The 15,317-nt window shown below is 49.9% G+C and overlaps 2 protein-coding genes and 1 long non-coding RNA gene across 9 annotated transcripts in view; 1 reads left to right on the top strand and 2 right to left on the bottom strand.

The window, feature by feature from the left end:
• The window catches only part of LOC111851045 (uncharacterized), a 12,845-nt gene extending 11,987 nt beyond the window's left edge, over positions 1-858 (bottom strand). For 4 of the 6 annotated variants that reach the window (XR_011982560.1, XR_011982558.1, XR_011982559.1 and 1 more), the window contains exons 1-2: positions 677-858; positions 350-444 (exon numbers count right to left, since the gene is read on the bottom strand). This is a non-coding gene — a long non-coding RNA (uncharacterized lncRNA). Of the gene's footprint in view, positions 1-349; positions 445-595 lie in introns of all 6 variants that reach the window. The other 2 variants (XR_002839930.2, XR_002839928.2) reach the window with 2 other exon arrangements.
• pcnx4 (pecanex 4) lies at positions 728-9,116 on the top strand. Of its 2 annotated transcripts, none has more exons than XM_023825562.2 (11): positions 728-926; positions 1,623-2,378; positions 2,676-2,858; positions 2,965-3,482; positions 3,753-3,853; positions 4,486-4,608; positions 4,686-5,046; positions 5,934-6,037; positions 6,666-7,687; positions 7,773-7,959; positions 8,050-9,116. In XM_023825562.2, exons 2-11 carry the CDS (start codon positions 1,690-1,692, stop codon positions 8,299-8,301), a joined length of 3,540 nt encoding a protein of 1,179 aa, XP_023681330.2. In that variant the 5' UTR covers positions 728-926; positions 1,623-1,689; the 3' UTR covers positions 8,302-9,116. The 2 variants fall into 2 exon arrangements, with proteins under 2 accessions (XP_023681330.2, XP_023681329.2); XM_023825561.2 differs by having other exon boundaries at positions 2,679-2,858.
• Positions 9,117-9,956: 840 nt separating this feature from the next.
• dhrs7 (dehydrogenase/reductase (SDR family) member 7) lies at positions 9,957-14,728 on the bottom strand. Its single transcript, XM_023825547.2, has 8 exons — positions 14,627-14,728; positions 14,019-14,158; positions 12,855-13,007; positions 12,557-12,663; positions 11,541-11,780; positions 11,258-11,380; positions 10,938-11,153; positions 9,957-10,118 (listed from the first exon to the last, which is right to left on the bottom strand). Exons 2-8 carry the CDS (start codon positions 14,146-14,148, stop codon positions 10,077-10,079), a joined length of 1,011 nt encoding a protein of 336 aa, XP_023681315.2. The 5' UTR covers positions 14,149-14,158; positions 14,627-14,728; the 3' UTR covers positions 9,957-10,076.
• Positions 14,729-15,317: the final 589 nt, after the last annotated feature.

Below are 15,317 nucleotides of genomic sequence, written 5' to 3' on the forward strand. Positions count from 1 at the left end.
CCTTTGTATGCAAAGTTGGTTTGTGGTTTGGTAATTATCTTCTAATGATTAATCTCTTTATTCGTCCACTATATTACTGTTCATGTTACATGTTCTTATACACCAGTTCATGAGTTTGAGACCCAAATTCGCCTTTAATATGCCAGTAGATAAGTTTATGTTTATGTTAAGTTTATGTTTGGTTAGAAGACACATCTATCCAAAGCACCTTACAAAAAACACACCATAATAATAATAATAATAATAATAATAATAGTTTGTCTATCCTGACTAGAGAGATGACCATCAGCATAATGTAGTGTTCAGAAATAGTTCAAACATAAAATATGAAAATGCCCATGTACCCCACCTATTTCTCGGGTCACACGACGTTACGGCACTGTAAGATACTGCCCATCCAAAATTTGTAATTGCTCCCCCAACCTGAGCAGTCTAGATCCGGGCCTGCAATGAAGCAGAACATTATAAAGGTTTTATAAACGACACAAAGTTGAACTGGCACGCATCGAAAAATGTTATGAAACATTGTTTCCAGGCACGACATCCAATAGTCGTATTCTATTCGCCTAAAAAAATATGTACTATAATGCTCTACCATAAAATTTGTCGCTGGGGCTTTTTCTTCAGAAACGGATTAAGTAATATTTTTATTTTGTTCGACAAGTTCGAGACACACCTCGCGGCGCAGAAAAGCGCCTCCACCCGCCCCTCCAACCGGTCCACGCGGCTGCTCGCGCCGTACGCCACGCGCTCACGGCAGCGCGCCAGGCGTCCGCGCGCACGTGTGTGCGCGAGCTGCGGCCGGAGGCACCCGTGGAGACGAGCCGTGGAGACGCGGAACCGCAGCTGGCCGGTGCACTAATACCTCCGCTCCTAACCCTCCGGAGGACATTCTGCTTAAAGGAAGTAAACCTAGGCAAACATTCGTACGTATTACCGATTATCACCATTTAAATGTGCCGTTTAATAACATAGCTGCACAGTACCTCAAAGAATACACGCAGCCCGCTACTCTGCTAGCACAGCTCTAGTTATCCAGCTGTTGCGAGATGTATTTTATTATTTACTCAGTTTTACACTCAACTGTGATTAAAAATATCCTTTGCTAATGCTCTGGTTATAAATTTTATGGGAAACTTATAAAAGTCATGCAGTAGTTCGCCGTTAAGCTAGCTTGCTAACAATAGCTATCCAACTTTATTCCTGTATGAGCTTATTCGTTTGGATTACAAATAATAATAATAAACAAAACGCATCCGTCCATAATCATTATAATACTCTAAGCACATTTTTAGGGTTTTGGAAATACTTGCATTGTTAAGCAGATCCTATTATATGAGAGACACCGCCGGCTTGATTGTTTTTGTTGACATTTGCCCATAGAGACGCCCGAGCGCCCGGCTGCACGGATCAGATGGTTAACGCGGCTAAACTAACGCGCTTCCCTTTGCCATATTCAGCTCACCTTATCAGTCCATCATTTATCTCCGTAGTTGCTGGAAAGCTGAGTCGATTTTTGCCTTCAGGAGTGCTTTTTTTCCCTCTTTATTTGATTACTCCGTGACAAACTCCGTTCCTTTAACTGAGGAGTCCACACTGTGATGTTTTCTTCCCTGTCTTAGACAATGTTCTGGCAGAGGGCAGCTGGCTGGTGAGGATGACCTTTTACCCACCCAGGTTGTGATCGAGATGGGGCCCGATGTCCCTCTGCTCAATGACTACAAGCAGGAGTTCTTCTGGAAGCGCTTTCCCCAGACAGTGCTGGGAGGTCCCCGCTTCAAACTGGGCTACTGTGCCCCACCATATGTCTACATCCACCAGATCATCCTGTTCCTGACGCCCTGGCTCATAGGCGGTGTGGGCACGCTACTGCATCAGTTACAGGTTCTGGAGGAGCTCGGTGCCGCCTCCCTCTCCGGAGGGCTTATGCTGGGGGCTGCTGTGGTTGTCCAGGCGCTGGCCGTGCGAGCAGCACAGCGGACAGGGCGAGTGGAGCGCATACACACAGCCAGCATCCTGGCGGAAGAGGAGGAGGTGGAGTTTACAAGCTGTGCCGGCCCCGAGACCGTCCGCTTCCTCATCCCGGGAAAAAGGCTCATCCCAAACACAGTGCTACATGTGGTGCTGGCTGGGGTCGTGTGCGGCCTGGGGACGTGGTACCTACTCCTCAGCAGACTCAGCAGCCTGTACGGCAGCCAGTGGGCTGCAGGACTGATCTTCATCCTAAGCTGGGTGACCCTCTGCATCGGGGAATACTCCCTTATCATCAACACGGCCCCCGAGACGGCCACCTTTCAGCCACAGGACACCTATGAGATCACACCGCTCACCCGCCCGCTCTACATTTTAATTTTCATCGCCGTGGACATCGCTCAGAGGTAATGGACAGATCAAACAGCCTTTTTTTGTCAGAAAAGGGACCTGAAATCCATGCCACCAAATACAGGCCAGGCAAAAGTAGTGGTTTGTAATAAATACATCCTCTCACTCTTGTGGTTTGTGGTAGCGGCCAACAAGAGACACACTAAACGTAGCATCTGACACCACAGATTCAGTAAGAGAAATGGCTTAACCTCAGAGCCAGTCCATGAAGCACTCTGTGCAGATGATGTTTACTAAGGTGAAGGTGTTTGATGTTGACCTGCTCAGCTGCTTGTTCCCCGACTTGGTCCCAGCAGAGTGACGGGCCCCATTCCAGCGCTGGTGTTAAGCAGTCAGGTGCTCCACGTGCTTTTCCTCCTCTTGCCGCTGCTGTGGGCGCTGGGCTTGCTGTCACCTCTAGATGCCCTTCTGCTCTGGGGAATGGAGCAGACTTTGGTTTTTGGCCTGGGTGGATCACCCATGTCAACTAACTTCAGGTGACTGAACCGCATCACACACTTGGCTCTTAGAGGTTCTGTATACCTGGTTTTAAGTTTTGGTTAAGCCAGTTGTTTTTTTGCACGACTGTTTCCTGTACTGCAGGCTGCTGGTGATGTTCATGGTTTCTGTGTGTGTACCGGTGTGCACCTTCTTCATCCCTTCCACACTGGGCGTGGTGCTCTTCACCGTAGCCTTGGGCTTCCTGCTCAGCCTGGATTTCAGCCAGGTTGGGCCGCTTCTGCGGGCTTGCAGGATGGATGGCCAGTCTACAGATCTGTCTGCCAGATTGCCTTCTTCACTGGGATGGGGGCTGGGTTGGAGAGAGGTGCTGCTCCACCTGGTCCTGCTGCTCGGGGCTCTGACTGAGGCTGGGCTCCTCCACTACTTCCTGCCCTCACCCCAGGACTGGTCTGTGGGACCCCAGGCTGTTGCTGGCTACCTCTCACTAATTCTCTTTGTGATCAACTGGACTCTCCAAGAGGTCCAGGGTGTGTACCTCCTAGGAGGGGTCTTCCACAACCCTCTTTACCCCAAGGAAACAACCAACGTGAAGGTGTTCAAGGTGCAGAGTAAATGCCTTCGGATGGCTGGTATGATTAGAAGAGTGCTGGTCAATCTCGGTGAGGCTTTAGCTATTATTTACAGCAGTTTCTTAATCCAGTTCTTACAGTTCACATTTTTGATCCTTCCCAACTGCCACCACACCAGTTCCAGGCATTCGGCGATCTTGATTGGTTCATGTCTGTGGGGAGTTGGGAGGGAGCAAAAATGTGAACCATCTTGGGGTCCCTAAGGACTGGCTTGAGCAACATTGTTGCAATCCTGTTTTGAAGTCCCAGTGTGACCTGCTTTGAAATGATCTGTTCCCTCTCTGACGGCTCCCGCTACAGTGGCACCATTTGCCATGATTGCCTTTCTGGCTATGGACGGCTCCCTGCTGGCTCTGCACACGGCATCCCTCAGTGTGGGCTTCACCCGGGCTTTCAGAGCAGTGAGTGACTCCCCGATGAGCCAGCTAGCCCAAATGGGCTGAACGAAGCTGGCTGCTCTCACCTGGGCTTGAGCAAACCCAGGGGGCATAAGCAAAGCTCTATAGAATAGAGAGGCTTCTTCATAGCCAGTCACATGCCAGATATAACTCTTTACCTTGTCTCTCTCTCATAATAACATTTTTAATTAAAGAGAATGGTGTGTTTTCCAGAGTTAATGTGTGTGACTTTTTTTTTTTTTTTTAAAGAAACAAACGGCAGCACTTTACTTGAAGCAGTCTACATAAGGGTGACATGTAACCGTCATAAGAATGACATGACACATGTCATGCACATTAATGACACATTATTGATGTTTATAACTGTTGTCATAATGTGTCATTCAGTTCCAAAAACCGAATGACACATTATGACAACAGTGATGTTGATGACAACAGTCATAAACATCAATAATGTGTCATTAATGTGTCATGTCATTCTTATGATGGTTACATGTCACCCTTATGTAGACTGCTTCAAGTAAAGTGTTACCAAACAAACATTAAGGTAGAACAGAATCATACAGTTTGACCTGGAGTCAGGAGGGAGCAGCATGAGGTCATCAGCAGCCTCTCTGAGCCTCGTCTCCTTCCAGGTTTGGCAGAGCACCGAGCACCTGCTGTTCCAGGTGACGGTGGTGGCCGTGCTGCGCCTCTTGGCGATGGGCTCTGAGCTGCCCTGGTGGGATGGCCTTGGGACGGGCGTCCAGCTCATTCTGGTAAGGCGGTTTTTGCCGCAAGGGGGGCCTGCAGGGCGAACGGCCTGGCACCGGTGACCCCTCCGCCCTCTCCTCAGGTGAGCTTGGCCAGCGACCGTCTGCTGCAGCTGACCTCCAAGGTGCGATTCGCCCTAACGGTGCTGGTGACCTCCTGGACGGAGAAGAAGCAGAGGCGGCAGTGGGCGGGCGCCCTCCTGGCCTTGAACGCCGCGTTCAGTCCCCTGCTGCTGTGCACGCTGGTCCTGTCGGCGCTGCTCTCCGCCCCGCTGCTCCCGCTCTTCACGCTGCCCGTCTTCCTGGTGGGATTCCCCCGGCCCCAGCGATGCTGGCCGGGCCCCGTGGGCACCGCATGCTCCTGCCCAGACTCCGTCTACTACCAGCAGATGAGCGGGAGCCTTGCAGCCGCCCTGCGGACCGCCTTTGCCGGGGGAGTGCTAGGTTCGTAACAGACCACCCGCTCTGGTCCAAACAGGGCAATCCAGACACAGTGAGCAGTTAACAGAACAAATGTGGAATGAGGGGGCGCATGCAGGAATGGCAGAGAACTTGCTGGCTCACAGCTCATTGCTCCACTATGAACGGTTCGATTCTGCAGGATAATACAGGATGTGATGTCTGGTCGCCGCTGGGTGGTGCACATAACAGACTGCGAGTCCAGTTAACGTGGCACGTGGTGGGGGAGGGCTCACCATGTGACAAGCACTCCCCGGCCCGGACCACTGGCAAAAGGAGCTGCAATCAAATCATTCAGATTCTACTTACTTCCACATCGTTAGCACGGTAATGCGCTTAGCTGGCCTAGTTGGGGCGTCGTGCGGGTTAATTATTTAACGCCGATGCTGTCAATGCTGACGGCAGGGGGACTTTATTTGCCAGGCAAACAACGGGGCTTGGATGTATAATGGGCCTTTTGATGGATGTTTGTTTCCCTCCCTCGCTCCCGAAGATGAAGCAGAACACACAGGGTGTTTGTTTTCGTCTCAAAGCCCCGATTCTCATCCCCAGTACCTGCTCCACATTCAGAAAGCCTTGATGGGCAGACAGCGGTACCCAGTTCTGTTATTAGATTTACACCACAGTGTGACCAGAGGGACCACTGGAGAGCTCTCTGCGCTGAAACATGCTTTTTATGTGACCAAAAGAGATGGTCTACATGTCTGCCTTTCGACGGTCCACACAGACATTCTCCTAATGCTGCGGGACAGGACCGTGCAGTATGGGCCTCATGTCCTGATCTCAGCTTTCCAGACAGCTGGTGCTCAAACATTTGCGGCCGCCTGTCTGTCTGCAACCAACACACCTTCTGTGTGCCTCTCGCCTCGCAGGCCTTTCCAGTCCTGGGTCACACTTCCTCGGCCGTTTCCAGGATCGGATCGTGTGGATTAATGTCCTAGAGCAAGGCTTTGGGTACTGCTCAGTTAACATCAAGGTAGTACGATTTCAAACATTTCTGGGTTCACACGAATAAAAATACACAGTTCTGTACTTAGTACTGTACACAGTACTTAGGCAGTAGAAATGTTAAAGGATACCTTTCTGGGTAAAAGGTGTATATTTGCTCAGAAAAAAAAAACAATTTAACAAAATTTCACTAAATGTATGCAAATTACCAGTGACACAATAAAAAATGAAGCAGGATTTCTTCTGTTCTTCAGAAAGTTACTGAGTTTTGCTTCCCGACCCCCCCTCTGGGGCATCTCAGCCATTCACCACCAGCTCTCTTAATTGACTTAACTGATTAAATAACTCAGTGAAGTATTGATTAGCCAAACAAGGTGGGGTAGTGGTCAGAAAATACATTGGGGTTATTGGACAGCAAGTACTACAGGAGAGGTTTTCAAAGGTCTTAGGTGACACGACACATCATCTTAGTTTTAATAGGTCATTTACACATTTTCTTTGACTGCCTAAGACTTTTACACCATATTGTAGGGATTCGGCTCTGGTTGGATTCAGTTTGGATCAATTTAATATGCATTGAAGTGTCCTGTAGGTCTCCCCCACTCACTGTAACATACCTGTAGCCTGATGCTCTAAGGTACCCACCTTTGTTCCAGGGCTTGGAACTGCAGGAGACCTCGTGCCACACAGCTGAGGCGAGGCGCGTGGATGAGGTGTTTGAAAGTGCTTTTGAAGCTCCGGATGGTCTGGGACTCCCCACGGGCCTGAACCTGCACTGGGGCAATGCGATGACCCCCCGCGCCGCGCTGCCTGTCTGCACTTACTCCGACGCCCGGAGCGTGTTGACGGGAATCATCGACTCGCACACCAACCTGCGCCAGCTGAGAGACGACTTCCTGAAGGTCCTCGTGTGGGTGCTCCTGCAGTCCTGCGTCCGGGGCGGCAGGGCCTTCGTGGGCGGCCCTGGCTACAAGCCGGAGGGCAGCTTGCAGGACTCTGGGCCCCAGAGCCCAACGGAGGCCCCCTCTCCGGAGTGCCGCCAGGACAGCCCCAGCCTGAACTCACTGAGCGACTGGTCCGACGAGGACGACCTGTTCGGCCCGCAGCCGGCCAGGAAGACGACGGCACTGGTGAGTGTAGGGGCTCCCCTGCCGGCTGGTCCATCGCTTCCCGGGTCCGTGGAGTTAAACAGCCTCTACGGGGATGTGCCGCTCTCCGCCATTCAGCCCTTACGGCCACTGGGCCTAGGGCTTCCAGCCATGGATCGGGGCCAGGAGAGCGAAGTACCCGGCCTCGTGGGGTTCACCCCTCCCAGGGTGAAATTTGGCTCACCCCATGCAGATCTGTTGGAGCCGCCCCTAGCCTGGAGGGCCGCCCCTCTGGCCGCCTCACGTCCACAACAGCTGAGGCTGGCTTTTCCTGAGGAGTGGTTCCACTTCGTGTTAGGAAGGCTTGGGCCGGCCGAGCAGGGAGAGGCTCCCAAGCCGGTGGCCGAGGCTCTGCGGGAACTGCATGCGCAGGTGGCCCTGAACTGTTTGGTTGCACTGGGCGCCGAGACCACCACCCCCAGCCCCAGCTATGTGTACAGGGTCTACTGCGGGGACGTCCCCTGGACCGAAGGCCTTGACTGGCTCACCAGCAACAAAGAATTGTACCATCTCACGATGAAAGCGTTCAGGTATAGTCAGCGTCACCCCGAACACACGCACCATGAAGTCAGTGGGCGTAGAGCTGGGAAACACAACCCTACTTCCTGTGTCCAGGTACAGCTTCAAGCTGCTGTTGGACCAGGCAAGCCTGGGAGCCATAGGAGGCCCCGAGGAGCTTCTGAGCACCCTGGAGGAGTATGAACAAGACTGGTACATCGGCCTGGCGTCGGAGCACGGCTGGCGGGATGCCGTCCTGCAGGAGAAGCCTTTCCTTTTCTCCCTGGGTTACGACCTCACTATGGTAACATCTGGCTGTACCGTGTTAACGTCAAGGGAAGGGGGCATTGCGGTTTGTGGGGTCCAGCCCAGTAAGAAGCGCCTCTTTTCACAGGGCACCTACACAGGCCGTGTCCTCACACTGCAGGAGGTTCTGGTGCAGCTGGGCCACCTCAATGGGGAGGGGGTGCGGGGCCAGTGGGCCAACCTGTCCTGGGAGCTGCTGTACGCCACCAACGATGACGAGGAGCGCTACAGCATCCAGGCTCACCCCGTGCTCCTGCGCAACCTCACCGTGCAGGCCGCAGACCCACCGCTGGGGTACCCCATCTACTCTTCTGCTCCGCTGCACCTGCCCGTCTTCTGACACACAGCGCCAGTCAATCCACTCGGACGACGTGCATCGGCAGTGTTGGGATGGGGCCGTACCGGTCTGAGGGCATCCAGCCGTTGCCCATTCAGGCAGCACGCATTAGACACTGATTTTTAACTTGAGGAACATCTTACCCAGACTTCTTCTATAACACCACAAGAGCTCCAGCAAAATCAGGTTGAATTTTCATGTCATATGGAGTTAAGAGCAATTTCATAACCATACCTCCCGTGAATGTAAGCCCCTTCAAACGCACTTTTCACGTCAGCACTGACACATTCAGTTTTACGTCCTCGCCGAACAGAAGGTGCACTTAGAGGCACAAAGCTGTGAAAGAATGATCATGTACTCATACTCATGATGGTGTCCACTCAGATCTACATATGGGCTGTGACACAGCAACAGTTCCACAACAGTTTAGTGTCCTACTACAGAAATAGTTCCTATTAACAGAAGATTCTTAGTGCCATTTCGAAGCTGCAAGCAACCATCTTCATATATCAACAATCAGCCCAGTGCTTCCAATTTACTGTACGCCATCTCACAATCAGCTCCTGTTTCATTTAATGGTTCTCAGTCCAGAAAAGGGATTTTTTAGGAAAGCAAAGCATGTGCCTTGGTCTGTTTTTTGTACTGTTAATTTCAGGATTTACAGCTTAGTTTTTATTTTCAGAGCTGTGTTTTACAGGTGTTTACAGTCAAGGTTTCCTGTAAGAAGTGTCCTAAATGCCCCTTTTGTTTTAAGCTGTGATTCCTCTATACTGTGTATTGTATATAATTGTAAGATATAAATGGCTTTTTCACAGAAATATGGTTTTGCTTTATTTGTCAAAAGGCAAACGGCTTTCTGTTTATGAACATCAGCAAATACACAGGCTTATTAAACGCCCTCTAATTTGTTTAAGCAGCAATTGAGTTTAATGTAAATAACCTTGCGAGTCTCTCAAGACACACGTATCACTGAAGGCTGCGCTTGCCTCAAGCTGACGCTTTTGCCCGACCTTGAGAGCATCAGGCCCGCTGTCTGTGCGGGTTTACAGCCCATATGCCGTGAGCACATCAATCCGCCATCCTGGTTTTTGTTTTAGACCCGAGAGGAAAGCCAGAATCGACACGCTCTGAATGCGTCGCTGCGTGAAAATGGCAGCGCCGAGCAGGACGTGGCGATGCGCGATGCGGCAGCGCAGCTCGAGAGCGGCTCATTCAGGGGTAACGACATTAACCAGGAGCTGCCAAGCTAATGCGACGAGGCCCAGGGCCACTGCACCGGCAGACCTCCAGCGCTCTCATGCTTTTAATTTCAGTCTGATCATTTAGTGTGGCAATTACAGCTCAACTTAGGCTCACTGCGGGAGAGAGCTCAGCCGTGGCACGAGCGTGGGGGTCCGGTGTTCGCCAGACGCATGCCAGGCGCGCCTACTCACGGGGCCTTAAGTGCACACCACCCCCCTCCCCCCCCCCGAGGCCGCCCTGCGACAATATCATCCTGCATTAGTGGACGCATTACGTCTCCACAAACCATCCTCGGAGAGGGGGGGGGGGTGCTGTTGTGAAACCGTGGAGGAGGAGGGGCCCCAAACAAAGAGCCAGGTCTATTAGACCTGTGGAACTGCTTATCCACCGGGTCCATTAGCAAGCATGACATTAAATCAGCCTTTGAACCATTTTTATTCTGATTTCAACATTCAAGGAACGGGAAAAGCACCACGGATCCACAGAGGCCAAGCTTTTTCTGATTTAAACAAACAAACAAAATGGAAGAAAAGGCCTCAGGACGTCTTGGGCTTTGTAAAGTAAGAGGAATCCGCATCCTGCGAAAAGAGAGAACAAGGTGATCACCGTTCCTGTGAGCAGCTGAGTGGTGTCAGAGGCAGGCCTGTACCCCACGCTACCCCTGCGCCTGGGGGCGGCAGGTCACCCAGTGCCTGCTGACAGTCTCCTGGAGGGTAAAGCCGGCCAGCCGGTGTGAGACACCTCAGTGTCTCGACGTCCCACCAAGCAGCCCCCCGATCTGCTCTCTCCACAAGGTCAGGGTGCTACCCTTCACACCAATGCTGATCATGCACCTCAACACATACCAATTTTCTGCCCAACCAGAGACTAGCTGATGATGATGCGACAAGCTCTGACTGGGATCAGGTGAAATCAGAAACGTCCCTAATGTTCCTAATGGCTGGATAAATCACCATTTATCTAATTGGTGCTCGACACACACTGACTAAGATGATCCAGAATTATAGGTTTGGCCTGGGCTATTCACTGCCTTGAATCCCCAGTTCTCTACTTATGGCCATATGTTTCCTAGCTAAAGACATGTGTGGCTCGTAGGAGTTTTACTTACACAAGAATGTTCTGAGGGCAGACTGAAAAATGATTGGTTATCTCTCTGAACCAATCAGATTGTAGAGGAGCTGGGTCCAAGCAACTAGAGGAGGCGGGACCAAGACATCTGTTTGGTTGGTCCTGCCTTCTGTAGTTGCTTGGACCCACCTCCTGTACAATCTGATTGGTTATCTCTCAGAACCAATCATTTTTCGTTCTGCCCTCATGAACATTTTTGTGTAAGTAAAACTCCCAGGAGCGCCTGTATGTCCTCAGGTACGACAATGACTCAGAGTTTGTATACCAACCAGTCCAGCCTTGAAGTTCTCCACTCTCCTTTTACCCAACATGCCAGTGACACTCCAGGCCCAGGTGGGTGTGTACTGCCACAGGTAGGACATGAGCAGGAACGGCTGCTGACCGATCCACATCTCCTTCACCTGATTGGCTATGCCCACCAACATCAAGCGCACGCACCGCGAGGTGGCCATCTTGTGGCTTTGATCTCCTGCAACAGTTACCGGCTGAATGGGGGCGAGACAGAAAGCAGGATGCGCTTCAGCATGGATCCCTCCATGCACGGCTTCCTGGACGTCCAAACCTCCCGCTTCCCCAAAAGTTAACGCACCTGGCCCAATTCCTCCGTCAAGGCATTTTGGACGATGGCAGATTGCACAGGCCCTGGACATACAGTGCTTATGGTGATCCCGGGGTAGTCTGCCAGCTCGGTGCGCAGCGAGTTGAAAAAACCCTAAAAGGAAAAAAAAAAAAAATCATGGTGATGAGATGATGAAAGGTGATTGACAGGACAAACCCACCAATCGCAGACCAGCGAGTCCTTGGCACCCTCCCACCCTCCTGCTACTACAGAAGTTAAGCTAATGATTCCTGCGGCTCCGTGAGCATCTCACCCGCTGGGCATGCTTGCTAGCAGAGTAGCCAGTGACCAGGGGTGCCCCTGCCAGGCCCACCACACTGCTGACCGCCACCAGGGCGCCAGTGCCCCGCTGCATCATGTGCGGCAACACGTGTTTGGTGACCGACACGGTGCCCAGATAGTTGATGTCCATCAGAGCCTGGATAACTTCCAGATTTGTGTCCTGGAACAGGGAGCGCTGACTGCGCCCCCCATTGTTGATCAGGATGTCAATCTGTAAAAAAAACAGGGGGTACATTTAGCTGGGCAGTTCTCGCACCCAAACACATTTTTTACATATTTTTTACCTCCCTTTTACATATTTATTCAGTTCCCATCTACCCGATTGACTGCAATTTCCCACAGAACCTTCTAAATGCTGTAATCACTGTTGCACTTTACGTCACTGTGCCCTTGTTCAACTGCCCTGTGTGCCTTAATTGCCCCTCCTGGACAAATAAAGTTTTTTGAATTTGAATTTAACGACACACACGTGTTGCACTCAACAGGATGTGCACTCATAATACGAGCACTGGCTTAGAGTGACAGGGGCACCACAGCTGTCCATGGTATTTGGGAGTCTGTTTATAGGATTCTGCAGGTGGCCAGAGTGTGTGACTGCTGACCAGGACAGTAGCTGCAATCTATATCTCAGTGCAAGCTCAGCTAAGCTACAATCTACCAGACCACTCCAATGGACTGAGGCTGACACTCGCTCATCAGATCAGAGCCGTACAAGTGTGACCCCGAAATAACCCTGCGCACGCTGGCAGGCACGACGACAGGCAGAGACATGAACACTTCCTGGTTGGCGTGCTTGTCAGATACAAGGAAACCGTGTACGGCACATTCTGTACACACAGCGAACACGCTCCACGTGGGTCAGACTGGCTGGGCAAATAGTGGAGAGCCGCTGAAATGCCTTGAAATGGCAAATGCGAAGTGCATCAGAAGTAAATACAAATGGAAAGAGAGTGGGAGCAAATGAATAATTCATCCCCATTGCCTTACATTGCCAAAGTGCTGTATTGCGACCCTCGTTTTAGCAGCATGAGTGTCTCGCTCCAGCAAGTCAAGGGGAAGGACCAAAATGTCCCCTTCCTTCAAACTGCTGAGCTCTGCAAATGCAAAGGAGAAGTGCTGTCATGACAAAGCAGGGCAGCTGCAGGTTTCCCAACACAACCGGAGGGCTAACGCCCTTTTCCTCTTAGAAAAACATACAAAACATTTTTACACTGTCATGATGAGCCACTGAAATTGACAGCAGACAATGTGACAGTCCAGGTCCATCTTCTCACTGCTGGCTTACCCAAACAACGGTTCTTCACCTTCTGCAGCGCACCCACCCGCGGCGCAGAAATGATCAGGCGAGCCCCCAGGCTTGCTAGCTGATAGGCCAGCTCCTCTCCTATGCCACTGGAAGCCCCCGTAATCCAAACCACCTTTCCCCGCAATGTACTCTCTGGGGGCCAGAGAGGGACAGCAGCCAAATCAGGATCAAGGGCAAACATACAAGCAAAGTTAAGTGAGGACACCACTTTGAAACGGAGGGTAGAATTATCACAGGGTACATACAGCATCAAGTACATTGTGTGCGGCCCCTTAGATTAGCGGCTCCCAACCTTTTGATGTACGCTGACTTGTTTATATCGCAAAAAAAAATTCACGGAGAGAGAAAACCGTCGATCGGGGATTTCATAAGTTTAACCATGCGAACAGGGGGGGAAAAAAAGTTTATTCTGAAAAATGTACCAACCCCGCCGCAAACCCCCTGCGTTCCGCGGCCGGGTGGAATATTGGCAACGGACCGGGGTTTGGGAATGCCCACCCTGGACCTTGTGAGTTACTTACACCGTGACTTAAGAAGCATCACTGGATAAACATTTTTTCGGTATGAAAGACTGCACGAGCACTATGTAAGTACTCTCTGTGCCTTATGGGACACCCTAAGTTTAGAATAAGTGATAGTATGACGAGACTTGACTCTGTCTAGAAATCACACTGCCTTTGTGCAAGAGTAGCGGTATTAAACACGTCAGAGGGAGGACGCCGGAATTCTGCATGTCAAACGGCCAAACTACACTGCAAATTACAACCCAAATTAGACAGTTTCGCTCACAAAGCAAAAATTTGACCCATTAACATGGTTGCCAGCTGCGGTCAGCTGGATGACGTGAGATTTTTAAGTCTGCACACGCATTGATATGCATGTAACAGTTTTATTACCTTGTAAATAGTGTGCAGGGTTTTCAAACTACCCCAACGCTTATGAAGTAGCTTGGGTTTATAATGTAACGATACAGATTTGCCGTAAGATTCCTTGAATGAGTGTCAGAGTCTGAAAGGGTGAGTGTCACGCCAGATGCTTGAGAGCTGGCAACCCTGCAGTAAACAACTTAAACTCTGCAGCATCGGCAACATGAAGAAAGATCGAAGCCCTCCCGCTGAAGCACATAGACGGAGATTAGGCTACCTGGCCTCTTTCCAAACGCCACCAACCAGAGCAAAGTCAGATCGGCGTCCGCAAAGATGAAACGAATCACCTGAACGAGCAAGTACAGCGCTGTGCCGAGGCACAGCAAGGTCGCCACACAGCAATCCATTGATCGGGATCTATAAATAAAAAGTCGTGTAGAGCAAAGAACTGTCAACATTAACACAGAGACCGGCCACAATGCGCGCTGTGGAACGGCAGTCTCCGTTTGTACTTTTTTGTCACCGTAGATCATACTGTGTCTGACAATATTGGTATTCAGTGAATCGTTTCTCGTGAACAGACGCTGCTTAATAAGAGCGTACGCGTCTCAAAGTATCACGTCCAGTTTCTGACTTATCAGAAACCGAGTTCGAATCAAAGTCTGAGTATTATAACACCGCTAAAAACGTTAGACCGATTTCAGTGGCAATATTGCACAAAACTAAGAAAATCATTAAGTTAACAAGCAAACTGATGGAACATTAATTCATAAATAACTGTGGATCAGATATCTCCTATGCATTTAAAATGTAAGAACTAAAATGTACGCCACTACTACACATATAAGCATCACTACTACACATATAAGCATCACATCTACTCACCCAAAACACAAAAAATGAACCAATCCGGAAGTACCGCGCAGTACGGGAAGTAAATACTGCCGTTTTCCCACGCCCCTTGTACTTGTAGTTTATCGCAACAAAATTACAACAATATTTTATGTATGCTTTAACTGGCGAATAATGTCTATCCCGCATTGTAACGATAATCTACAACAATTTAGTAAACAATAGGTCTAAATAACCACAATAGCAGTTTTAGCAGTAGTACTAGTACAATTTCATGGGCCTAACAACAACAATACAAATTATTATTATTAATGTTGTTCTTATATGTCATAACATTGGATGTTTGACAAACTTTATCCATGGTCTGTCTATTAAATAGAACGAAAAGATGTATGCAAATATACTATATTTAGAATTTTTTTATCTGATTAAAATTTGATGTAGTAGTCATGGAAAAAAACTATGACCTTAAATGATTAGGCTGATAGGCTGTGGCTGATTGAAAGATAACCACTTTAAAACGCTACACGTACAGCGGATAAAGGTATATTTTTAGCAGCGTATTCTTACTGGTACAGTCGTAATTAGGTTAGTTGTTACTTGAGCCGATTTAACTGCCTGACTCCTTTATCCCTTCACTTCTTTAGATAGTTGTACAGAATCTACTTCCTATTATAGGAACTGTTATGTCCATAGGCTTGTTCCTTAAATAATGAGCAGAATG

This window comes from Paramormyrops kingsleyae, chromosome 14 (assembly GCF_048594095.1).
Source record: "Paramormyrops kingsleyae isolate MSU_618 chromosome 14, PKINGS_0.4, whole genome shotgun sequence".
Classification (NCBI taxonomy): Eukaryota; Metazoa; Chordata; class Actinopteri; order Osteoglossiformes; family Mormyridae; genus Paramormyrops; species Paramormyrops kingsleyae.